The sequence below is a fragment of the Xenopus laevis genome, chromosome 4S (assembly GCF_017654675.1).
Source record: "Xenopus laevis strain J_2021 chromosome 4S, Xenopus_laevis_v10.1, whole genome shotgun sequence".
Taxonomy (NCBI): Eukaryota; Metazoa; Chordata; class Amphibia; order Anura; family Pipidae; genus Xenopus; species Xenopus laevis.
This window is the reverse complement of record NC_054378.1, coordinates 111,646,010-111,673,815: the sequence shown is the minus strand read 5'-3', so window position 1 is coordinate 111,673,815 and position 27,806 is coordinate 111,646,010. Positions and strand designations below refer to the sequence as shown.

Sequence of the window (27,806 nt, the reverse complement as noted above, 5' to 3'; positions counted from 1 at the left end):
GTTGGCCTGTAATATAAGCTGATGTTACGGGGTTGAGTTTTAAATTCTAATGCTAATTGCACTGGTTTCTGTGCTGCCATGTAGTAATTATCCATATTAATTATTAATCAGCCTTATATTGTGACATTTCTATTCTATATGTACTGTATATTGTGAGTGGATCCCTAAGCTCAGTAAGTGACAGCAGCACAGAGCATGTGCAGTGAATCAGTAGAAAAGAAGATGGGGAGCTACTGGGGCATCTTTGGAGACACAGATCTTTACTGCTAAACGGCTGTGGTTGCCTTGGGCTCGTACAGAAGCCCAAAACATAATGTACAACATATCTAGCTACTTCTTTAGTTTAAAAACATCCATATTTCATTGTCTTAGAAACTTCTGATATAAAGACCTGTTACAATGGTTTCTTCACTTTTTCAAGACACTGTGTCTGCATTTACAGAGTACTTCATCCATATCTATGGGGTGGAGCACCCTCATGTTCATGCCAGAGGGACTGTTGTAAGGTTCAGTGTTGGACTGGCCCACTGGGATACCAGGAAAACTACCGGTGGGCCAAGGTGTCAGTGGGCCCTCCTGCTTCTAACCATTTGGCCTATTTCAAGGTCATTCTCTATTTCTTTATTGGAATAAAGAGGCTTAATAGTGGAAGAAAAGAGTATAGTATGTAGAGAAAAGAGACTAGGAGAATAAAGAGATTGAGTGAGGAGAGGAGGTATAATAGTTTGGAAAGTGGGCCCTCAACCTAAGGTTTTCGGGTGGGCCCCTGGCATCCCAGTCCGACGCTGGTAAGGTTCCATAGACTGGCACTATTTATTGGACCTGTGGGGCTGTTTGGGCATCTGTGTAATTCAAATGTGTACTTCAAGTGGCTTAGAATTGGCCATTCTGTAACATAAATAACAGGGAAAGGTGAACCGCCCCTTTAAAACTGATCCCTCACACAATTCCCTAAAGAGTTTTGGTAAGTAACTAAGTAATTCTGCTGCCAAGTTCAGCCAAGATCAGCTCTGTGTCCTATAAAATAATATTTTACCTCTCTATATATAAATACACGTTACTGCTGTATAATTACAGGGCTACACGGTTTAAAAGCAAATTATCTCCCACCCACAGAGTTTCTACGAAACAAGTGACCTTCTCAAGATGGCCGCCGAAGGGCTCCGTCGCGCTTAGTGACAACGCCATTGCACTGCTGCAAAGGTAAACATGGCGGCTGTGTGCTGAATTGGAGCGGCTGCCAAGAGGACTGATCGGTGGTCGCACCAGTCCAATACAAAAGCGCAAGTATCAAGGTACCGTTCCTCACAATGGACAGGAAGAAGAAGCTGCTGGAAGTAACTGCCGCCTCGGTGAGTGAGGTCCAGGCGCGCAGGCGCAGCCTTTTGAGAGCAACATCAGAGTGTACTCACCTCAGTAACAATCCCTTTCCTTTTATTCTATAAATATCTACTCAAAGTTTGCTACAGCGCCATTCACCTGAAGTAGCCAATCAGCAGGTAGCATTTCTTGGTTTCATGTAGATCTCTTTTGGTTGCTATGGGTTACTAGACATGAGGAAGCGTTGTGGCTTTTATTATAACCCCCCCAAATAATGATCTCTGTTCTCCCTTAAGGTTAGGGATACCACAAGATTTAATTATTATAATGTTGCCTTTGGACTTAGGGCTTGTTTCCCTGGGGTCCCCCCATTCCTGGTTGCTAGGCTCCAAACTACTGGAATACAAATAGGAGAGGCCTGAAGGTGAGTTATAATAACAATACATTTTTAGCCTTACAGAGCAGTTGCTTTTTAGCTGGGGTCAGTGACCCCCATTTGAAAGCTGGAAAGAGTCAGAAGACGACAAATAATTCAAAAACTATATTAAAAAAAAAAAACAAAGACCAATCAAATAGTTTCTTAGAACTGGCCATTCTATAACATGCTAAAGTGTGAACTGCCCTGTTAACTTATCACCACCCTGCAGAGAACCCCCAGCTCCCACACAAACAGCATATGTACCTGCCCTGAAAAGTGCCTGGGATCTCTGTACTGGCGCCGTAACGTCAGAGTTGTTCTGCACCTCTGGCCCCAGCAGATCGGCATCCAGAAACAGTCACATATAGTTAAATAGTTAAATCAGGTTAAAAAAAGACAAAGTCCATCAAGTTCAACCCCTCCAAATGAAAACCCAGCATCCATACACACACCCCTCCCTACTTTCACATAAGTTCTATATACCCATACCTATACTAACTATAGATTTTAGTATCACAATAACCTTTTATATTATGTCTGTCCAAAGAATCATCCAAGCCCCTCTTAAAGGAGAACTAAACCCCCCTCCCCGCAATGTTAAGTCCCCACTGGCCTCCCCCAGCACAATCTTACCCCAGAATTCTGTCCCATCTCACATGCAGAGTGAGGGCAGCAGAGCTCACGGGCACCATCTTCTTCTCTTCGGTAATCTTTGTGAAGTGAGTGGCATAATGGTGCCTGCGCAGTTGGAGCAATCTTCTGGTTCGCAGCAACTCTGCATGCGCCGAAAGTGACTGAAATTGCCGAAGGGGAGGAAGAAGACCCGAAGAAGATGGCGCCGTGAGCTCTCACTCTGCATGTGTTGTCACTTTTCAAGAGGGGACAGAATTCTGGGGTAAGACTGCAGCTGGGAGGCAGGAAGGGGCCAACGGAGGGGGAACAGTGGGCACTTGACATCGCGGGGGGTTTAGTTCTCCTTTAAAATCATTAACAGAATCAGCCATTACAACATCAACAGGCAGTGCATGCCACAATGTGGTGATCCTCTTTATGGGTAAAAAGATCTCCTGCTATTTGTTTATAAAGTCCTCTTATGTACTTGTAAAATGTAATCAAGTCCAGAGAGAACAACCATGACAAACATGACAGTCTCCCCTCATAATTTAAGTCTTCCATCCCTTTAACCAGTTTAGTTGCACTTAGTCTCTGCACTCTCTCCAGCTCATTTATATCCCTCTTAAGGACTGGAGTCCAAAACTGCACTGCATACTCCAGATGAGGCCTCACCAGGGACCTATAAAGAGACATAATTATGTTTTCATCCCTTGATTTTATGCCATTTTTTATGCAAGACAGAACTTTATTTGCTTTAGTAGACACGTTAGCCAATTTAGTATCATCAGCATAAATAAAAACAGTACTTTCAATGCCCACCTCCAGGTCATTAATAAACAAGTTGAAAAGCAAAGGACCAATTACAGAGCCCTGTGGTACTCCACTAATATGTGATGTGGAAGCCAGGACCAGATCAGATCTAGGGCACATGCTGTCTGGCAAACAAATTCCATGGCCACCAACTCTTCTGCACAACTCTACACATACCACTGACTGGTTGCTAGGGTAATTTGGGCCCTACCAACCAGATAGCCGCTGAACTTACAAAATGGAGAGCTGGGAACAAAAAAAAAAACATAAATCATTCAAAAACCAGTAATAATAAAAAATTAAACTGCAAATTGTCTCAGAATATTCACATTCATAGAGATTAACAACCCCTTTAAGTGTAGTGTATGATAAATTCAAGATGGACTCCAGACAGGGCAGGTAGACCTCATCTGGGCCTGGACAAATAAGTATATCAGGGACGCGAGGTTTTCAAACTTCTTTATGCTTTTCACTAGGGATGCACCGAATCCACTATTTGGAATTCGGCCTAATCCCCGAATCCTTTGTGAAAGATTCGGCCGAATACCGAATCCAAACCCTAATTTGCATATGTAAATTAGGGGTAGGAAAGGAAAAAGTGGAAACAATTCTTTTTTTGTGACGAAGTCATGTGATTTCCCTACTGGCCCCTAATTTACATATGCAAATTAGGATTCGGATTCAGTTCGGCCAGGCACAAGATTTGGCCGAATCCGAATCCTGCTGAAAAAGGCCGAATCCTGGATTTGGTGCATCCCTACTTTTCACAGCACTGCCCTAAATGTCTGAGAACCGCAAATGTTTTTGAATTCTTTTTGACTGTATGGTATACAGCTGTTACTGAACTACAACATCCGCCATTCATGGACAGTCCTAATGAGATGAAGTTTGAATATGACAAATATAAGATTCAGAAGAAGCTGGTGATTACAATGTTTATGGGCAGATTGAATTAGTGTTGCCACCTGTCCGGTTTTGACCCGGACAGCCTGGTTTTTCAAAGGGCTGTCCGGGTCAAAACTGCCTGCCCGGTTTTCCAAATTGACGTTGGCAATTATCAATTGTCATAACTCCGCCCCCACCACATCACAAACCTGCCACGTCACGGACCCGCCCTCATTATGTTGCGGCTCCGACCCCTGCCCGGAGTTGCATAGCACAGAAGGTGGCTACCCTAGATTGAATTAAGGTTTTCAGATTGTGTCTGGTTGCTGCATCATATTTGCACTGATGGCTTCCTCTGACAGTTGAGAAGATGCATGCACAGATGCTGCAACCCACCAGATAACCTTGTCATATGCTGCAGCTCATTCTGTGGATATTGTACTTGTGCCATAAGTAACTCTGGTGCACATCATGGAATTGGAGCAACAATCACTATTTCGGAGCCAAACGTGAAATGTGTGGAATAAGGTTAGGGCTAAACTGATACACATAATTCATTTTTAGTAGCATTTACGCTCTATGTGCAAGTGATCATTTCAAGTCTCTTTACAGCCAAGGCAGCCAATTAACCTTTCACAAATCTTCAACTTGCGCAGCCATGGCACGGAAGAGCCAATCATTTCTCTAGCAGAGATGTCAGCTTGCTCGTTTTCTTTTGTCATGTCTCCATCTATTATTGATTAGGCAGTGGCTGGGCAGAGAATGAGCACTCCGTCACTAAGGATAAAAGCGAAAATGCAAAAAAAAAAAATAAAAAAATGCTTTCAGTGTGAATAACATTTTTAAAGGGAAACTATCGCGAAAATTAAAATTTAATATAAGCTTCACCACACTGAAATAACTTTCTATATACAATTAATTAAATATTCTGCATTGTTTCTGAATTAATCACGTTTATGTTCACTATTCCTCCCTCAGCATCTGTTTCTCTTCATTCTGTCTTCATGCAGGAGTTGAGTGTCAGATATTCATTGACAGTTAGTGTATCTTATAGGGAGGGGGCTTCCTTTCCTAGCAGATGTATTAAAGCTTGCTTAAATAACCAATTCCAGTACAAACAAAATCTAACATAATAACTGCCTTTTGCACAAATTCTGCATGTAGAGAGACATGATGTCTGGTGATTTTAATAGAGTGAGCTCTAATACATTGTCTAGGCATAAGGAGCCCTCCTATAAGATATATTGGATCTAACTGTTAATGAATCTGACACCCAACTGCTGCATGAAGAGAGAATGAAGAGAAACCGTTGCTGAGAGAGGAATAGTGAAGACAAACTTGATTATTTCAGAAACAGTACAGATTTTTATTGATTGTGATTAAAAAGTTTCTTATTTCAGTGTATTTCAGTTTATATTAAATTTTCCTTTTCACGATAATTCCCCTTTAAGGATTCCCTTAAAGGCCTATATATAGACTCATAAAATGCAATGTAATTCTAAGCAACTTTCCATTATGCATTCATTACATATTTCCAAGTGTAATGAATGTATTAGAGTTATTTGTAAATAGATTTGCTATTGCAAGTAGCGTCTTTCCCTTTCTTTTTGTCTGCCCTGGTGGGTCTGACTCTTTAGACAACGTAGAGAAAGTAAACTATTGCAGGCAAAAAGTTTTACATGACAAAAAGTCTTTAGTGTGCCAGTAGGTATGGGACCTATTATCCAGAATTATCGTGACCTGTGGTTTTTCAGATAACTATCGGTAATTTGGATATTCATAACTTCATTCTAATAGAAAATCATGTCAACATTAAATAAACCTAATAGGCTGATTTTGCTTCCAATGAGGGTTAATTATATCTTAGTTTGGATCAAGTAAAAGCTACTGTTTTATTATTACAGAGAAAAAGGAAATCTTTTTAAAAATTTTGGATTATTTCATTATAATGGAGTCTATGGGAGATGGCCATTGCGTAATTCGGAGCTTTCTGGATAACGGGCTTCCAGATAACAGATCCCATACCTGTACTAGGAACATTGTAGGTCTATAAAAGGGTGTAAATGCTAATAACACACAGATGTGTTGGTTGACTGCTTTGATTATCACTTAGTGGAGTGAATATTAGGAGACGGGCACATAACAGGCGCTATTATATGAATATAAGGATTCCGGCTTTGATAAGAAAATCTGTTTAATCTGATTAGAGGGGGGCCTTTGTGGACAGGGTGATTACGTTTTGCATATAATGGGACTCATTTATAAACACTGTGCACATTTGCACGTGGGCAGTAACCCATAGCAACCAGTCAGCAACCCAGTTTTAGAGACCTGGATATCATTAAAGTGGTTCAGACTTGACTAGGAATGGAATCCGTAGGAACATGTAACAATAGATAAAGGCATGCTTTGGGAATCCAGTACATTAGGTTTTGACTAGCTACAGCAGCAGGCAACACCTCCATTGTTATTGACATAAAAGTAGGTCACTGAGGAGGCAGCAGTCTCTGTTAAAGGAACAGTGACAACAAAAAATGAAAGTGACTTAAAATAATTAAAATATAATGTACTGTTGCCGTGCACTAGTAAATCTGGTGTGTTTGCTTTAGAAACGCTACTATAGTTTATATAAACAAGCTGCTGTGTAGCCATGGGGGCAGCCATTCAAGCACAGGATACACAGTAGATAACTGATTTGTTCTAAAGAATCTCAATGCTACAGAGCTTATCTGTTATCTTCTGTGTATCCTGAGCCTTTTTTCCGGCTTGAATGGCTGCCCCATGACTACAGCCATGGTCGGACTGGGCCACCGGATGGGCCCTGGCCCAGACCCACTCCCCCAATTGGCTGTCCCCCCTAAAGAAGGTGTGGTGGTCCATTGTTCGCGCTTGCAGGTGCACAGAGGTTTTGGAAGTCGGGAGTGGGCCCGGGGATTGTTAGGAGGGCCCTTGGTGTTGCAGCCCTGGTGAGCCCCCAATGCTCCAGTCCGACCCTGGCTACAGAAGCTTGTTTATATAAACTATATTAGTGTTTCTGAAACAAACACAGCAATTGTCTTTGTGTAGGGAAACAGTACATTATATTTATATATTTATAAATATCCCTTTAAAAAAAATTTTTTGGAGTTACTGTTGCTTTAAAGGGATTCTGTCATGATTTTTATGATGTAATTTTTATTTCTAAATTACACAGTTTACACTGCAAATAATTCACTCTACAAAATGTTATTCCTGAACCAGCAAGTGTATTTATTTTAGTTGTAATATTGGTGTGTAGGTGCATCTCCGGTCATTTTGCCTGGTCATGTGCTTTCAGAAAGAGCCAGCACTTTAGAATGGAACTGCTTTCTGGCAGGCTGTTGTTTCTCCTACTCAATGTAACTGAATGTGTCACAGTGGGACCTGGGGTTTATCATTGAGTGCTGTTCTTAGATCTTCCAGGCAGCTGTTATTTTGTTCTTCTGATGGGCTGCTGGGGGAAAGGGAGGGGTGATATCACTCCAACTTGCAGTACAGCAGTAAAAAGTGACTGAAGTTTATCAGAGCACAAGTCACATGACTGGGGGCACTTGGGAAACTGACAATTTGTCTAGCCCCATGTCAGATTTCAAAATTAAATTTAAAAAAAAAAATCTGTTTGCTCTTTTGAGAAATGGATTTCAGTGCAGAATTCTTCTGGAGTAGTACTGTTAACTGATGTGTTTTGAAAAAAAAAACATCCCATGACAGTATCCCTTTAAGCCTCCTAGTGCTTTATCTATCATGAGGATACAAAGGAGTTATTCAGCAAATCATTTTAGTTTGGGTAATAAAACTTGGGGAGTATGATGCCCACTGCATGCCTTCATGCCAAGTGCTCCATCTAATTCTATAGAAATATCAGAACCTCTCAGTATAACATTGTGAGGATAAAATGCTTATTTTTGCTTATAATTTGCCCCCTGTCTCCCGCCTCGGCACCAGGGCTGGATAGATGTTGGAAGCACTTAGACTAATCATGGTATTCATTCTGCATCTGTCTATGCAAAGCAGTTTTCCCATAAGTGGTTTTGCTGCTGTGTTCTAGAATTCTCGCAATGCTCTTCTCTCTGTGATTATTCAAGAGTGGGCAAATTGCTTCTATACCCTAACCCATAATTAGGAGCCATTGCAATGTATTACTTTTGGGAAAGATATAAGCTACGATTACCAGTAAAGGTATTGGACCTGTTATGCAGAATGCTCGGGAACCAGTTTTGTCCGGATGACGAATCTTTACGTAATTTGGATCTTCATTCAAAGATTATGGACTATTAAAGACTTATGGACAGATTTATCAAGGGTCGAATTTCGATGGGAGTCTTTTGTTAAACTCCCATAAACTTGAAATTCGACCAATCGAAATATATTTTATAAAAATAGAATTTTCAAAATCCGGGTGAATAGGGTCGACTCAGAAAACTCGAATCGAATTTGATTCGAGTTTTTTCTCCGAATGTCAGGAAGGCTGAAAGCAACTCCAATTGATCCCAAGACGTCTCTCATTGACTAAAACAGCAATTCAGGTTTTAGGTGGCGAATAGTCGAATTCGAGTTCTTAAAGGACCAGAGTATGATAAATCTCGAAACTCTAATTAGAATGTTAAAAAAAAAACTTGAATCAAATTTTAACAATTCCCTAGTCGAATTTGACAGTTTTGTCCATAGAAACACTCCAAAAATTCTAATTTCAATTTGCCCATAAGTCTATCAGAAAATCATATAAATGTTAAATAAACCCAATAGGCTGAATTTGCTTCCAATAAGGATTAATTATATTTTAGTTTGGACGAAGTACAAAAATAATTTTTTTTAAAATTTGGATAAAATGGAGTCTATGGGAGACGGCCTTTCAGTAATTTGGAGCTTTCTTGGTAACATACAAACCAAGGGAATTCACTGTAATTCCTTCTGAAACCTGTCTGGGAATCCGGGAGGTTGAAATTCAGCCGCTGCTTCAAAGTCCCTGTTGAATTTGTTCCTCTCCCCAAACACTGATGCATAATATTAATATCCTGTTTTGTTTATCTTTAGCTGGTAGATCTGAAGGCTGAACTATTTAGAAAGCAAGAGGAATTCAAACAAGAGAAGCTTTCTAAGGATGCTGGCATATCATTGAAGCCAAGAGCAGACAGCAAGGTATGTGGCTTTAATAAAGACAAGTGCTGCTGTGTTTCCAGACCAGAGGAAAGGCTACTTGTGAGACCCTGATGTGTTTAAATAGTGCCACCTGGAACATCCCGTCCATTTTCATGTCCATTTGTACAACTATGGCAAAAGGAGAACTAAAGCTTAACTAAAGAAGTAGGGTAGGAATGTTGTACATTATGTTTTGTGCTTCTGTACCAGCCCAAGGTAAACACAGCCCTTTAGCAGTGAAGATCTGTCTCCAAAGATGCCCCAGTAGCTCCCCATCTTCTTTTCTGCTAATTCACTGCACATGCTCTGTGCTGCTGTCACTTACTGAGCTTAGGGACCCACTCACAATATACAGTACACATAGAATAGAAATGTCACAATATAAGGCTGATTAGTAATTAATACAGATAATTACTACATGGCAGCACAGAAACCAGTGCAATTAGCATCAGAATGTAATAATTAACCCTGTAGCATCAGCTTATATTATAGTCGAACCTCATTTTCTGCTTGATAATTAGTGATGACCCCTAAACTTTCAGAGCTGCTCAGTTTCACAGACACTTTCCAAGATGGTGACCCCCTGTGACAAGTTTGAAGTGCTGGATCATTGCTGCTATTGACAAGCTGAAACTTTAGGCTGGTGTATTCCCTAATTCAGTGTTAAGGAACAATTTTTTTTTTTTTTGCAGGACCATATTTTAGAGTTAATTACGCACCTAATTTTGGGGGTCATGGAAAGCCACCAAATAAAGCATGGTGCCCCAGTTTTGTGTGTTCTGGCCCATAGTTTAAGGGGGAACTATTGCGAAAATGGTAAGCTTCATCACACTGAAATAAGATATTTTCTAAACACAATTGATTAAATATTCTGCATTGATTCTGAAATAATAAAGTTTATGTCCCTCTCTCAGCATCCGTTTCTTTTCATTCTCTCTTTATGCAGCAGTTGGGTGTCAGATATTCATTGACAGTTAGATCCAATATATCTTATAGGGGGGGGGGGTCCTTTCCTAGCAGATGAATTCAAGCTCACTCAAATAACTGATTCCAGCACAAACAAAATTGCCTTTTGCACAAATTCTTCATGTAGAGAGACATGATGTCTGGTGATTTTAATTGAGTGAGCTCTAATACATCTTCAAGGCAAAAGGAGTCCACCCTTTAAGACATATTGGATATAACTGCGTGGAGAAAGAATGAGAAACAGATGCTTAGAAGAGCGATAGTGAAGATAAACAGATTTAATTGATTGTATTTAAAAAAAACTTCTTATTTCAGTATGCTGAAGCTTATATGAAATTTTCATTTTCGCGATAATTTTTCTAAGATAAGTAGAGAAGCATTTCTTAATGTTGTGTTACAAAAACCAAGGGGCCTGATGTACTGACCAATATGTCATGTTTGTCTGTTTGTGACAAGACTTCTCAGAAAATACCCTTTGCCTTTCCCTTGAATTTAGCTATGGACTAGCCTTCATGTTCTACTTGGTTCAGGTGCTCTTCTGATGACGAACTGTTTGATTTTTTTGCAGAAACCCAATATATTTAGTAAGCAAAATGCTGGAGTCACGGTACGATCAGAAAGAGATGTGGAAGAGAAGACTGAAGAGGAAAACACTTTGGATAAATCCAGGTCAGAATCCACTGGCACAACAAGCAATTAATAGTGTTGTTTGTAGATGTATAGATTGTTCACTTCTAACACTGCTTTGTTTGTCATACTGGATTATTGTTTCCTGTTTTACCTTTTATATAACCCCAACTCATTTTATGCAACACTTTGCAGAGGTTATCCATTGCTCCAAGGATTTCTCCATTGTAGCTTAAAGGACATATAAAGCCTACATTTACCTACCATGTATCTAAATTGGGCACATCTCCCCCCCCCCCAAATGGCATTATTTGTACTGCATACATCCCCTCCGTATGCCAGCATCATTACATTTCCCTAAAACAAATAGCAGCTTTCACCCGTTGGCCATTTTCCCTCTGACACATCATCAGTGCATTTATATCTGCAAACAGCACACATTCAATATAAAGTTCATGCAATTAAAGAATTCAGGCGTACACAGGCAGAATTTACTATTAGAAAAAGTCATGCTTGGATTGAGCACTGTAATGGTTACTCTGAGCTCAGGAGAGGGGGTTAGGATGTAAAAATAGGAGCAGACAGCTAGAGCAGAGTTTCTATGGGAGCCAGCAATGCTATTTCTTCATTGGCTCTAAGACTGGAGGTGTGTGTATTAATCTGAGTTGAGAAGAACGGAGCATGCTCATGAGCCAACAGCCAAAGTAAATTCTTGAGGGAGGGGACTGAGTTGGTTGGAGGAGCAGAAGGATTTCTAAGTACTTAAGGTGATGCTGCAGCCTTAATATTAACCTTTGCAGCAGGTATTTAGAGATTTCAAAGATTCTCTTCAGTGATTACATTTTTGTATTTGTATTCTAGGAAGAAACTAGAGGAGAAAGCTCTCCTGTACGAAAGGATGACCAAAGGAGACTTTCCAGGTAATTAGCGACAATGCCGAATTTCTGATTTGGGCAAATATATTTTGAAAATGTTTATATTTCATTTTGATTGTAGACACCTTGTCGCCTGTGAGTGAGGCTAATCTCAAATCGATTAGCAAAATCCAGTGGAGTAGAATTTATGTTGCCTGGCATTGTGTAACTTTAGAGTCAGCAGAGTCTTCGTAAAGGGTTAAATATTTGCATTACGAAAAATTGTACAAATGTTCAGCATTCAGGTGGTTCTGTACTGTTGTGCATCTTGTTTCTTTGGGAAAAATTCTGCTCTGCACCCAGAAGCACAGGTCTTACATAGTCTGTCTCCTTTAAAGGGGTGGTTCACTTTTAAAAGAGAAACAAACCCTTAAAGGAATTGTTCAGTGTAAAAATAAAAACTGGGTAAATAGATAGGCTGTGCAAAATAAAAAATGTTTCTAATATACTAAGCTAGAAATGTAATGTATAAAGACTGGAGTGACTGGATGACTAACATAACAGAACATAGCCCAACTTTCTGCTTTTCAACTCTCTTGGTTTCCACTGACTGGTTACACTGGTTACCAGGCTGTAACCAATCAGAGACTTGAAGGGTCATATCTATTGCTTTTGAATCTGAGCTGAATGCTGAAGATCAATTGCAAACTCACTGAACAGATCTGTACCATGTGGCCCCCCTTTCAAGTCTCTGACTAGTTCAGAGTTAAAGAGCTGAAAAGCAGGAAGTAGTGTTCTGGCTATTAAGTTAGACATCCAGTCACTCCAGTCTTTATACATTACAGTTTTGGCTAACTAACTATATTAGAAACATTTTTTATTTTGCAGAGCCTATCTATTAACACAGCTTTTATTTTCATGCTGAACTGTTCGTTTAATAAAAAAATCCCTACCCTACATAGGCCCCCCTCCCTCCCCCATCCTAGCTGCCCCCTCCCCCCCCCAGGCAAATGGCCCTAAGTCTTTACTTACCCCTCCGTGCAGATTCTGTGCAGCGGAGTTCTTGGGTGCCATCTTCTTTTCTTCTGTAATCTTCGGAATGAGACCTGCGAAGGGCCACTTGAGCTGAAATTGACAAAGCGTCGGTCTCATTCCGAAGATTACCGAAGAGAAGATGATGCGCCCGTGAACTCCACTGGACATAATCTGCACAGAGGGGTAAGTAAAGCGTTAGGAGCATTTGCCCGGGGTAACACTTAGGCTGGGGGGGAGGAGGGAGGGGGGTCTATGTAGGGTAGGGGGTAGGGTTTTTTTTTTATTAAGGATTTATTTCTCCTTTTAAGTTAACCTTTAGTATGTTCTAGAATGGGCAAATCTAAGCAACTTTTCAACTGACCGTCATTATTTATTTCTAATAGTTTTATAATGATTTGCCTTCTTCTGACTCTTTCCTGCTTTCAAATGGGGGGGTCACTGACCCCATTTAAACAACAACTGCTCTGAAATGCTACAAATATATTGTTACTACTCATCTTTCTATTTAAGGCTCTCCTATTTATAATCCAATCTCTTATTCAAATCAATTATGAATGCTAGGGTCATTTGTGTCCTAGCAACCAGATGGCTGAAATAACAAACTGGAGAGCTGCTGAATAAAAAGTGAAATAACTCAAAAATCATAAATAATAAAAAATGAAAACAAATTGCCTCAGAATATCACTCTCTACATCATACTAAATGTTAATATAAAGGTGAACAACCCCTTTTATATGTGTCCGTGGATTTATCAGTAGGCTTAGATTGCTGCCAGCAGTCAGAATACTATTATGCACCTCTTTGTAATAAGATTTGCTTTGCAAAATGACTGGAAACTTTGCTGCCAAAAGGTGTTTCTTTCATCAAACATAATATTTCATCTAAGGATCAGGTAGTTTCTCCCCTGCTGTGTGCAGAATGAAGGCTGTTCTTTCTTCTGGTTAGCAATCCTAGTTTGGAAGTGAACAAACCTGTGCTCAGCCTGTTCTAATGTTGAGATCTCTTCCCATAGTAGGGGGTTGCACAGTCCAATTTTGAACATCAATGGAACGAGTGAATAATTTATGACTAAGTAATATTCTAGCTTCATTCTCACAGATACAGTTTTTGAATTTCAAACAAAAAGAAACGGGTTGTCAGTGTTTAGGAAGAGAGACATTAGAGATGAAGGAGGGAATTATGGCAGCAAAAGTCATTCAGCCATCAGACGTCACTGCTGTTTCCTTGTGAGCTTTGTTGTTAATTTAACATGCTATTAGGGAACGGATGCTTTAAGCACACACAGATACTCCTTTTATATGTGTGATGGCAGCCTATCATACTGTATTCATCCTTTTGTACTGCCCCTCCACTGTGTGAAGAAGAACTTCAAAGCATATGCTGAAATTGTATTATTTCTTCTACTGATGTATGTTATGTGGTTGCAATTCAGAAACATGCTGGTTACTTAATTTCCTAATGGAAGAGTGGTGAATTCATGATGGAGAAAGACCTGGCGGTGTTGAGGAGGATAAACGTAACTGTAGCAATCAGTGCCAGTCAGCAGCAGGAGGGTGCCAGCACGATACAGTTATATGAAAAAGTTTAGAACCCCTTTCAGCCTGCATAATAATTTACTCCTCTTTCAACAAAAAAAATAACAGTGGTATGTCTTTCATTTCCCAGGAACATCTGAGTACTGGGGTGTTTTCTGAACAAAGATTTTTAGTGAAGCAGTATTCAGTTGTATGAAATTAAATCACATGTGAAAAACTGGCTGTGCCAAAATTTGGGTACCCTTGTAATTTTGCTAATTTGAATGCATGTACCTGCTCAATACTGATTATTGGCAACACCAAATTAGTTCATTAAGCCTTGAACGTCATAGGCAGGTGTGTCCAATCATAAGAAAGGGGATTTAAGGTGGCCAATTGCAAGTTGTGCTTCTGTTTGACTCTCCCCTGAAGAGTGACAGCATGGGATCCTCACAGCAACTCTCAAAAGATCTGAAAACAAAGATTGTTCAGTATCATGGTTTAGGGGAAGGCTACAAAAAGCTATCTCAGAAGTTTAAACTGTCAGTTCCAACTGTAAGGAATGTAATCAGGAAATGGAAGGCCACAGGCACAGTTGCTGTAAAACCCAGGTCTGGCAGGCCAGGAAAAATACAGGAGCGGAATATGCGGAGGATTGTGAGAATGTTACAGACAACCCAAAGACCTGCAAGAACATCTTGCTGCAGATGGTGTAAATGTACATTGTTCTACAATTCAGCACAATTTGCACAAAGAACATCTGTATGGCAGGGTGATGAGAAAGAAGCCCTTTCTGCACTCACACCACAAACAGTCGCTTGTTGTATGTAAAAGCTCATTTAGACAAGCCAAAGTCATTTTGGAACTTTGGACTGATGAGACAAAAATCTAGTTATCTGGTCATAACGAAAAGCGCTTTGCATGGCAGAAGAAGAACGCCGCATTCCAAGAAAAACACCTGCTACCTACTGTCAAATTTGGTGGAGGTTCCATCATGCTGTGGGGCTAGTTCAGGGACTGGGGCCCTTGTTAAACTCAAGGGTCGGTTGAATTCAACCCAATTTCAATGAATTCTTCAGGATAATTTTCGAGCATCAGTCACAAAGTTGAAGTTACGCTGGGGTTGGATATTCCAACAAGACAATGACCCTAAACACACTTAGAAATCTACAAAGACATTTATGCAGAGGGAGAAGTACAATATTCTGGAATGGCCGTCACAGACCCCTGACTTGAATATCATGGAAAATCTATGGGATGATTTGAAGCAGCCTTTCCATGCTCGGCAGCCATCAAATTTAACTGAACTGGAGAGATTTTGTATGGACGAATGGTCAAAAATACCGCCATCCAGAATCCAGACACTCATCAAAGGCTATAGGAGGCGTCTAGAGGCTGTTACATTTGCAAAAGGAGCTCAAATAAGTATTGGTGTAATATCTCTGTTGGGGTGCCCACATTTATGCACCTAATTTTGTTTCATTCATATTGCATATTTTTTGTTAATCCAATAAACTTTATGTCACTGCTGAAATACTACTGTTTCCACAAGGCATGTTATATATTAAAAGAAAGTCCAAAATAGAAGAGGGGAATGGTGGCTAGCACAACTTTTCCAAATGATATGCGTCCAATTCCTTAATAGTTGCTCTGTGCTGCAAAAGATCCAAGTATAGGAGAAGGAAGAGGAACTCCAGCAGTATTACTGCAAGCAACTTTTTATTCCAGGCAGTGGTAAACACAACATGTTTAGCGTTATAAAGGGTATTGAACCCGAAACATGTTGTGTTTACCACTGCCTGGAATATTTATATTCCAGTCTCTTATTCATAGAAGTGCATGGTTGCTAGGGTAATTTAGATCTTAGCAACCAGACAGCTAAAATTGCAAACTGGAGAGCTACTGAATAAGAAGCTAAATAACCCCTTTAAATTTCCCCCATCAGGTCATCGTCGCTGAGAATAGAAATACATATACAAATAACTTAAAAACTACAGTAAATGTGTAATAAATGTAAATTGCAAAGTTGCTTAGAATTATGTTTTTTTTTTGAGTTGACTTTCCCTTTAATGTCTTGTTTTTTTTAACCTCAGGTACTATTAAACTATGATAGGTGAAACTGAATTTTATTTTGTCTTTTCTCCTGTATTTTGGCAGATGAAGAGACGGAGGAGCTGTACCTTGTGGATTTTACTCAGAAAATCCTCGATAAAAGAAAGGAAGTGCAAACTTTATGCCAGAAGGAGAAGGAAGGTGGTGGGGAAGAACAGGATGGGATCTCTGATCCGCCAATTCCAGCTGCACAGGATCCCAGTGAAGAATGGTCAGTTTAAAGGGGAACTCCACACAAAGATAGCTTAAGCTTTTTAAAAAGTAAACATAAGTTCAAGCAACTTTGCAGTATACATCAATTAAAACTTTTCATGATTTTTAATGGTTTGGAACAGGTGGCCATAGACGTAGAGATCGCCAAACGAGCGGATCTCTCCCCGATATGCCCATATCGAAGTGGGCGATATCGGGCTGATCCGATCGTGGGCCCTAGGGTCCAACGATTGGATCATAATGGATCTGATATGGGCGGTCGGATCGCGGGACGGCATACACGCACAGATGCGGGCGCGATCCGACTTTTGGCCAGATATCGATCGGAAAACCCGGCAGATGGCCCCACACACAGGCCAATAAGCTGCCGACTCGGTGTGTCGGCAACTTTTATCGGGCCATGTACGGGGGCCTTAAGCCTAGCCCCCTACTCTCCTGCTGATTTGTCTGACTACTTTGCTGAGCTGGCGGACTACTGTTATTTTGTATAAACAGCCATCTGTCCTCAGCCTGCATCCTGCAAACCCCACAATTCCATGCACATGTGATTTCAATAAGAAACAGAACATCACAGTGCAATGCATTGTGGGTTATGTAGTTCCTACATGCTGTCTGTAAGCTGTGGAGAAGTTGTTACAATTTGTAGAAATTATCAAACACACAAAGGCGAGTGTAGCATTGCGAACCCCTGTGTGATTAATTCATGTCAATGATGTAACGTTTCGGGGGCAGACCCCTTCGTCAGTTTTACGAAGGGGTCCTCCCCGAAACATTACATCATAGACGTGAATTAAACACGCATGGGGTTCGCAATGCTACACTCGCCTTTGTGTGTTTGGTAATTTATTTTATCCAGAATTATTGGAGAGGTGCCGACCTTTTATCCAAACACTGGGCTTAAACCTAGGAATTTACTCCACCTTTAGAAGGTGACATGCAGCTACATTTGCCCATATAGTGTATTATGTTTACACTGACTGTCCAGAACAGTCCTTATATTTGCACTTGTACAAGAGGAAGCTTCAAAAGAACCCCATCTTCAGCAATGTCACTGTAAATAATCGCTGCTTTTAATGGCTAAACCATGCTCCTCTGCTTACAGGGTAGATTATGTGGATTCACTGGGCAGATCAAGACGCTGTATGAAAAAGGACCTTCCCCATCTCCTGAAAATGGACCAAAAGCTTAAAGGGAAGAGGTGAGTGACAACTGGAACAGAAGTAATAGAAAATAGTGTGAGTGGCATTCAGTGCATGGTTGTTTTTATAATCTTTATTTATCTATAATTGATTATAGATTAAAAAATATAAAATGTGAAAAACATTACAATTAATTGAATCCAGTAATCTAATGAGTTGAAGTTGTTACAAGTGGGAATTTTCCAGAATGCTTTTTATACTTTGGGATTTTTTACAGTGAGAGCTGTGAAGATGTGGAATTGTCTCCCTGAATCAGTTGTACAGGCCGATACATTAGATAGCTTTAAAAGACAATGAAAGTTAAACTAAAAAAGTAGGCTAGAAATGTTGTGCATTATGTTTTGGGCTTCTGTACCAGCCCCAGGCAACCAAAGCCCTTTAGCAGTAAAGATCTGTGTCTCCTTGGCCAAACAGCAAACTGCACCATCTGCAGTTTCGCGCATCGTACTAGACAATGGCTCAGTGGTTACGGAACCTAGGCTTATAACGCAAGAATTTGCTACATTCTACCAAACACTATACACCACATCGGCACTTTATTCCAAAGCCCAACTCCAGCAGTTCTTAGATTCCATCCCTATGCCTTCTCTCTCCCCTAATGACCAAGCTTTCTTAGATGCGCCTATCACCCCCCAAGAGGTTACGGATGCTATTGCCTCACTACCTCCTAATAAAACACCAGGACCGGATGGCCTCCCTCCGGACTGGTACAAAGCCCTCTCGGAACAAATTGTCCCAAAATACCTTGACACACTTCAAAGTGCTTTTGACAATAACTCACTGCCCCCTTCATTCACTGAAGCCCTCATAGTAGTTATCCCTAAACCGGGAAAAGACCCTACTAGATGCTCTTCCTACCGCCCTATATCTCTGCTTAACACGGATGCTAAAATCTTAGCCAAAATACTCTCCTCTCGCCTCCAACGAGTGGTCCCAGACCTTGTCCACCCAGATGAATCTGGCTTTATGCCTGGGTGCTCCACCAATATTAACCTTCGCAGACTCTTTACTAACCTGCAAATCACACACGCAGAGACGGGCACCAGAGTCGTAGCCTCTTTAGACTCTGCCAAGGCTTTTGATTCGGTGGAGTGGGACTTCTTGTGGGAGGTTCTGACCCGTTTTGGGTTCGGCCCTCGGTGCTTGACCTGGATTAAGCTCCTCTATAGGAGTCCCACGGCGGGAGTTCGAGTCAACGGCCTTATATCGCCCCCCTTCTCATTGACAAGGGGAAAGAGACAAGGCTGCCCCCTCTCCCCGGTTCTATTTGCCCTAGCGATTGAACCCCTGGCAATATTGATCAGGCACTCCCCCCGAATAAGAGGCTTAACGTATGGCACTGTACAGGAAAAGGTATCTCTATTTGCTGATGACCTTCTTATATACCTGGCTGACCCTAATGACTCCCTCGCTGCCCTTTTGGACCTGGTCAACCGGTTTGGCTCATTCTCTGGCCTACGGGTGAATTGGGAAAAATCGGTCTTATTCCCCATAGACCCTAATCAACCTCAATCTTTGCCAGCTGAGACCCCTCTAGAGTGGGCCAGTCAGTTCAAATACCTAGGTGTGACCATTCATGCTGACGTTGCAAAATATGTCTCTCTCAATCTAGACCCAATCCTAGCCAACATGACTACCACACTGAACCGATGGACCAAACTTCCCTTATCGTTATGGGGCCGAGTCAATATTATTAAAATGATTTATCTTCCCAAAATCCTTTATCTGCTCCACAACGCACCTATATATCTCCCTAAACTCTACTTCAAGCGCCTTAACCAGATCATGGTCCCCTTCCTTTGGAACAATAAAGCACCCAGAATTGCTTGGACCAAGTTATGTGCCCCGTGTGCGGAGGGTGGACTGGCCCTCCCTAACTTCCATCTATATTACCTGGCCTCACAAATCTATTACCTCCACTGGTGCCTTAACCCAGACCCGTATAACCCCAACTCACAGTTACAGGCCCGCCTCGTGGGAGGGTCTTCGTAATTTCCCGTACCGATCCCTTAAGGACTACAGCTCTCTACCAACTACGTTAACCACCCCTCACAAATCCTCAAGGTCTTGGGCTGTGAACCTCCAATAATGTCCCCTCACTTGCCTTTGTGGGGAAACTCCTACCTACCTCACTTCAGAAGCCTACCAGAGTTCATCTTCTGGCCAAACCAAGACATTAAATGCCTGAAAGACCTCCTTAATCCACAGACGTTCCCCACATACCTTGCTCTCCAACGCAAGACCCACCCTACGCAAATTTTACTATTCCAATACCTTCAGCTACGACATGCCTTTCACTCCCAATTTCATTCCCTTACCCCCCAACAGTCCTCCCTGGTCATAGAAGAAATACTCCGTGACCCTAGCCCCTCCAAATTGGTGTCCCGATTATACCACCGGCTTCTAACTGGTCCTAAACCATTCCTGACTACTCAGGACTGGTGGACTACTAAAATTATAGGTCTTACTCAGGATGACTGGGAGGAGGCGATAGACAATGTGTACACTGGTCTCATTTCTCTAAAAGATAAGCTGATACAGTATAAAATTATACACCATGTATATATAACCCCTATACACCTTAAACAAATGAGCCGAATCCCTCTCGACAACTGTCCTAGGTGTCAGCAACCGGGCGAGGACTTCTTCCATCTAATATGGGAGTGCCAACATATTTTAGACTTCTGGACGCGAGTGGTAAATTACTTAGCGGACAACCTTGATTTCCCAAGGGTTATCTCTCCAACTGTTTGTCTGCTGGGGGTCTTAGAGGAACTGGTCCCAGCCAAATATCCCAGAATTGCCTACCGCATCCTCCTCTTTTATGCAAAGAAAACTATAGCAATGCACTGGATGGGCAACCTCTCACCCTCTCTTAGAGCTTGGGTGCACCTGGTTAACAGTGTAGTACCTCTTTATAAACTTACCTACGAGTCCAGGGGCGCCCTGACGAAATTTGACAACATATGGGGCCCGTGGGCTGACATAGATCCGAATCCCCCTGATTGAGCCGTGTCTGGACAACCCTTCTTGGCAGTAGCGATGGAGGTTTCACTAGCCCTGACCTGCCTGATAAATACCTTAGCCATTGTGATATAACAATTCTCCCTCTCTTTCTAGTAGCAATGCTTACCCTAGTGTGCACAGAGTCAACTTATGTTTTATACCCATTTTGTGTACCTTACTTGCGTCAGTCTGCTCAACTGTTTGTAATGTATGTATGATTGTTTGTGTTCAAAAGGAAATAAAACTTACCTTTCAAAAAAAAGATCTGTGTCTCCAAAGATGCCCCAGTAGCTCCCCATCTTCTTTTCTGCTGATTCACTGCACATGCTCTGTGCTGCTGTCACTTACTTAGCTTAGGGACCCACTCACAATATACAGTACACATAGAATAGAAATGTCACAATATAAGGTTGATTAGTTACTAATATGAATAATTAGTACATGGCAGCACAGAAAGAAGTGCAATTAGCATCAGAATTTAGGGTTTAGTTCTCCTTTAAGAAGGGGTTGGATGGTGTTTAGCAAGTGAGGGAATACAGGGTTATGGAAGATAGCTCATAGTACAAGTTAATCCAGGGACTAGTCCGATTGCCTCTTGGAGTCAGGAAGGATTTTCCCCCTCTGAGGCAAATTGGAGAGGCTTCTGAATGGGTTTTTTTTGTTTTTTTGCCTTCCTCTGGATCAACTAGCAGTTAGGCAGGTTTATACAGACTTAAGGTTGAACTTGATGGACTTGTGTCTTTTTCAACCTAACTTACTATGTTACTTGCAGCCCAGCTGCGGAGGAGAAGACTCTGCTATCTGATGACATGAGGCGAGAGATGCAGAGACAAAAATGGGAGCAAGAGGAAGAAGAGTCATTAAAGAAACCAGCAGGACCTATGCACTATGAAGATATCCGAGAACAGGGTACATTTTATATCAATTTCTTGTGTAAATTTCTCTCACGTACGTCTTTCTTATGGTTATGGCACATGGGTTATGACACAGGCAATCTGAACAACATATTTTTAAGTAGCCCATTAACACAGCGCCAGTGCAAACAAAAGTGTTGGCACAAGTTCGTTGCCTGGAGACATGGCTGACAGAAGTGGTTGCACGCAATTACTGTGCAAGTCAATGTGTGTGGGGGGCATTTCAATCTGCAACCAATAAAAGCTCCATAGTTGCCCTTATGTTTGCTCTTAAAGGAACAGTAGCACCAAAAATGAAAGCAATGAAAATATAATGTAGTGTTGCCCTGCACTGGTAAAACTGATCTGTTTGCTTCAGAAACACTACTATAGTTCATATAAACAAGCTGCTGTGTAGCCATGGTGGAAATTGAAAAAAGGCTATATGGCACAGGTTAAATAGTGGATAACAGATAACATTATGTTCTACAGAACTTATCTGCTATCTACTGTGTAACCAGAGTCTTTTTTTCCTTTGAATGGCTGCCCCCATGGCTACACAGCAACTTGTCTATATAAACAATAGTAGTGTTTCTGAAGCAAACACACTACCACTCCAGGGCAACAATACGTTATAGTACAGTATATTACTTTAAAACACTTTAATTTTTAGATGTTACTGTTCCTTTAAGAGCAAACATAACTGCAACCATGGAGCTTTTATGGGCTGCAGATTGAAATACCCCCCACACACACACACACATTGACTTGCACAGTAATTGTATGCAACCACTTGTCCTACACTTCATTCCCACATACACAATGCAGTCCTATTATAATTGTCTGAAAGGGTGGCAGAATTCTGCAACTTTATCCAGTCTAAACAGTTCAACCAACAGATCCCATCCCATTACATTTATTTGTGCCTTGTGATCACACCTGGATGTAGAACATTAGGGTGCCAAGAAAATGCACATTTTAAACTGGATTGGAGCCCACCGAGAGCTAACTGATACAGGTATGGGACCTGTTATCCAGAATGCTTGGGACCTATGGTCTTCCCGATAATTGATATTTGCATAATTTAGATCTTCATACCTTAAAGGAGAAGCAAACCCAAAAGTTAAAAAACCCCTACCCTACATAGACCCCACTCCCCCAAGCCTAAGTGTTACCCCGGGCAAATGCCCTTATGTTTTACTTACCCCTCAAATTCAGGCATCGGAGTTCACGGGCGCCATCTTCAGCCACTTCGGTAATCTTCGGAATGAGATTGGCGCTTCGGCAATTTTTTGTTAGTATTGGTGCATGCATGCGCAGTTGTCGCAAAACATAAAATTTCTCCAACTGCGCATCCGCCGCTACGTCGGTCTCATTAGAAGATTACAGAAGAGAACAAGATGGCGCCCGTGAACTCCGCTGGACAGAATCTGCACGGAGGGGTAAGTAAAGACTTAGGGGCATTTGCCCAGGTTAACACTTGGGTTAGGCTGGGGGGTGTGGGGTCTATGTAGGGTAGGGGTTTTTTAACTTTTGGGTTTGCTTCTCCTTTAAGTCTACTAGAAATTAATGTAAACATTAAACTAACCCAATAGGCTGGGTTTTCCTCCAATAAGGATTAATTATAACTTAGTTTGGATCAAGTATGAGCTACAGTTATATTATTAGTTTTATTATTTTAAAAATTTGGATAAAATGGAGTCTATGGGAGATCACCTTTCTGTAATTCGGAGCTTTCTGGATAACAGGTTTCCAGACAACGGATCTGTCTGCTTATACCCAAGGCCTTCAGGTCTATATGTAACTACCACAGTAGCATTTCATTGTGTTTTTGTAAAGCACAGCATTCTGCATTTTTATGCATTTAATGCCAATTCAAATACAATAAGGTTGAGAAATGCCTGTTGAACCAACAGAAGTGCAAAAAAAACACAGATTTCTTGTATATATTCTAACACGTTCAATTTGTAACTTGAACATTCCAACATCCATCTGTAAGAGTCTTTGTTTTGATATTTATCCTTCTCTTCCCTCTGACAGAGGCTAGGCAATTAGGTGTTGGGTATTTTGGCTTTGCCCGTGATGAAAACGCTCGTCAGAAACAGATGGAGACTCTGAATATGCTGCGAGATCAGGTAAAATTTGAAAATATTGTCAGACAGAAATAGACTGGCACATTGTGATTATAGGATACAGGTATGCGGTCTGGGAAGAAGGTAGAACAGAGTCAATGTGAGTATTTTCACTCCAGACATTTGTATTGGTACCGTTTTTTTCTTTTTCTATGACATCATAGTGACATCATAGTGACTAGGCCACTGTACAGAAATGATCCAGTTTATGGTATGCAGGAAAAAGTATCATGAGATACGTTTCTGGAAACCATATGTTTTTGCAACACGTTTCCTTGTGCCATAAGCAGAATATTTCTATACAAGAATTAATATCTGAAACTCCTGGGAATGCCTTTCTACTATGAAGTAGATTGTGTTAATCAAAATGGCTGGTGCATCATTACCCTAACGACATGTCCGCATGTACTACTAAGTCACCCATTGAGCAGTAACTGATCCAGTTGGATCTGGAATAATGAGTTAAGCAGTTAGTAATGGGGCACAACTATTGGATGCAGACGGGGAGCATCAATAGAGGAGATAAATCAATAAATGATGAGGATATAGGGCCAGAATTAATGCATTGAGAACTTGTAAAAAGCATTCGAAAACAAGTTGTGGCTTGATATACTCAACTTAGCCATTGCCTCCATAGTCTGATCCTCGGGCATTGGGTCTACCTTGGTATGGTTGCCACTGAAAATTAATTCATTTTTATTAGACGGAGGATCAGAGGCTGAAACGGGAGAGGTTGAAAACAAAGCGCAAGGCCATGCTGCAAGCACGTCTCTCCAAATTGAAACAGAGAAAACTGAAGAACCTGAAAGGGGAGGGCGCAGAAGACGAAACTGTACCAGGTAGGCACTAACCCTATTTCTTACTCCGGGTTGTCGTCAAAGGCAGAAATGCAAAGGGTTTTATTTTCCTCTCCTTGTACAGCATATTGGGCTTAGATGCTTATTATTAATCCTTAGGGACTTGGTTGGACATTCCCATCCTTGAAGAGATCTCAGCTTTGGCAAACACATGTTATTGACAACCCTGATTTTCTTTTATTATTGACCTTTAATACCAACAGCAGTACAGTGGACTGTATGGTCTACTAGCTATTAGTATTGTCGCATAAATTTGGGCTTCGTTATTAGTTAGACATTTCTCTGCCCTCCTGTTATTACTGAGCTCTAGTGATGGGCGAATCTGTCCCGTTTTGCAGAAAAATTTGCCAGAAGTCCAAAAAATTTGCAAAACGGTGAAAAATTCACGAACCGCATTTAAGTCAATGTGCATCAAAATTATTTTGACGCACAATAATATTTATGCGCACAACAAATTTATTTTGTCGCAGCAAATTTTTCCCAGGTGAATTTTCGCAGCAGTTTCGTGAAAACATTCACGGGCGGCGAAGTGCGTAAATTCGCCGTGAATCCATACCTGGCGACATCACTACTGAGCTCCCATCATGCTCCTAAAGAATTTAATATCCGTTGCATCAACAGGAACCAGTACCATCATTCAGTTTATTGAACCCTTGCTATTTTAATTCTTTTCATCCCCACTAATTTCAGAAGAGGAAGATTTTATTGGACCAGAACTTCCAGAGGCAGAAGAACCTGTCGGGCCTGAGAAAAAGGTGGAGGTTGTAGTCCAGGAGCGGAGAGACACGAAACCTGGAGTGCCCCATGTTCGTGAGTGGGACAGAGGCAAAGGTAGGAGGGATGCCAAACATTATTATTATTTGATCACTGGGCAAGGGATTTCTTTCTGCTAGGAATGCACCAAATCTAGGATTCGGTTCAGGGATTCGGCCTTTTTCAGCAGGATTTGGCTGAATCCTTCTGCCCAGCCGAACCGAATCCTAATTTGCATATGAAAATTAGGGGCAGGGAGGGAAATTGTGTGACTTTTTGTCACAAAACAAGGAAGTAAAAAATGTTTTCCCCTCCCCACCCCTAATTTGCGTATGCAAATTTGGATTTGGTTCGGTATTCGGCCGAATCTTTCACGAACCGGTGCATCCCTACTTTCTGCATACCAACATTAATGCCATTAATAAAATTCAGAAAACCATTCAGATATTTGTTACATTAGCTCAACAGGCATATACACCACTGGGTTATAGTTTCTGCATTCAAGAAGGAGAACCCTGCGATTCATATAGTGAATAAAATTCCCCTTATTGTAAAATATATAGTGAATAAAGTACCCCCTCTTGTAAAATATAAGGATATTATTAGTTACCGAGGAGTTTCATGACCATATAAAAACACGAGGCCGAAGGCCGAGTGTTTTTATACGGGTCATGGAACTCCGAGGTAACTTCTAATATCCTCATATTTTACAACTGGGGGTACTTTATTTATTATAATACACAAATTTTAGTGAGTCATGTGACAGAAATGACATCACTACTCACCGTTTATAACTGATGACATCACTACTCACCGTTTATAAGGATATAATTTACAGGATATTCATGGCTTTTGTGTATTATAAGGATATTATAGTCACCAAGGAGTTCCATGACCACGTCCTCGTGCTTTTATACAGGTCATGGAACTCCGAGGTTACTTCGAATATCCTTATATTTTCCAACAAGGGGTACTTTATTTATTATAATACACGATTTATAGTGAGTCATGTGACAGAAATGACATCACTACTCACCATTTATAACTGATGACATCACTAGTATATAATTTACAAGATATTCATGTCTTTTGTGTATTATAAATGGTTTCTTTCCAGCTATACCTACACATTCACACTGCTTACACAGGATAGTCAGGGCATTGAGTTTCATGCCAAATATAGAAGCAAAAAGACAAAATCCAGAAGAGTGTAGCCCAAACACAGTCTATCGCAATTCACAGTGATGCAAATGCAAAGTAGATACACAAAGTTCCACACTCCGTAGATTTACAGAGCCCATATAACCAATGTACTGTATAATCTCTGTTTTGGATTCTTTTACAATGTACTTTTTTTCTTTAAAGGGATACTGTCATGGGAAAAAAAACAATTTTTCAAAATGAATCAGTTAATAGTGCTGCTCCAGCAGAATTCTGCACTGAAATCCATTTCTCAAAAGAGCAAACAGATTTTTTTATATTCAATTTTGAAATCTGACATGGGGCTAGACATATTGTCAATTTCCCAGCTGCCCCTGGTCATGTGACTTGTGCCTGCACTTTAAGAGAGAAATGCTTTCTGGCAGGCTGCTGTTTTTCCTTCTCAATGTAACTGAATGTGTCTCAGTGGGACATGGGTTTTTACTATTGAGTGTTGTTCTTAGATCTACCAGGCAGCTGTTATCTTGTGTTAGGGAGCTGTTATCTGGTTACCTTCCCATTGTTCTTTTGTTTGGCTACTGGGGGGGAAAAGGGAGGGGTGATATCACTTCAACTTGCAGTACAGCAGTAAAGAGTGATTGAAGTTTATCAGAGCACAAGTCACATGACTTGGGGCAGCTGGGAAATTGACAATATGTCTAGCCCCATGTCAGATTTCCAAATTGAATATAAAAAATTCTGTTTGCTTTTTTGAGAAATGGATTTCAGTGCAGAATTCTACTGGAGCAGCACTATTAACGGATTAATTTTGAAAAAAACATTTTTTCCCATGACAGTATCCCTTTAACTTTCATGGTATTAGTCGTTTTTACTTGTACACTGCTGATATCATCCTTGTGTAACCTGCAGGAGCGGAGTATCTCTTGCTCAATCAGAGAGCTATAACTAAGCAAGGAAGTGCAAGAAATGTTTACTTCTATGTAGGTTATATATCACCTAGTAACGGCAATGTGTTAATTGTGGACATAGCTGACAAAACACTGCCATCTTGTGGTTCAAGATATATATTCTTGCCCTGCCTTATAATTAATATTGCAGTGCAGCCAGAAAGCAGATGAATCTAAATTCTATTTTTTATAGACCCTAGCAGCCAGCTTAAAATCCAAACTGGAGAGATGTAGAACCAAACATGAAAGAATTCATGTATCTAAAAGAATAAGTTGCAGATTGTCTCAGTAACCATTGACTACCATTTGTATCAGTGGGTTATAAAAGAGCA

General features: G+C 40.8%; 1 protein-coding gene across 1 annotated transcript in view; it reads left to right on the top strand.

Moving 5' to 3' along the window:
* Positions 1 to 1,196: 1,196 nt before the first annotated feature.
* ccdc174.S (coiled-coil domain containing 174 S homeolog) overlaps positions 1,197 to 27,806 on the top strand; it is a gene marked incomplete at its 5' end in the record, with an annotated part of 28,508 nt that continues 1,898 nt past the window's right edge. The window contains 10 exon segments of the mRNA NM_001091700.1: positions 1,197 to 1,352; positions 9,101 to 9,205; positions 10,740 to 10,840; positions 11,660 to 11,718; positions 16,359 to 16,524; positions 17,629 to 17,724; positions 21,504 to 21,640; positions 23,665 to 23,759; positions 24,460 to 24,595; positions 25,304 to 25,444. Of these exon segments, the coding sequence (NP_001085169.2) occupies positions 1,311 to 1,352; positions 9,101 to 9,205; positions 10,740 to 10,840; positions 11,660 to 11,718; positions 16,359 to 16,524; positions 17,629 to 17,724; positions 21,504 to 21,640; positions 23,665 to 23,759; positions 24,460 to 24,595; positions 25,304 to 25,444 (1,078 nt within the window).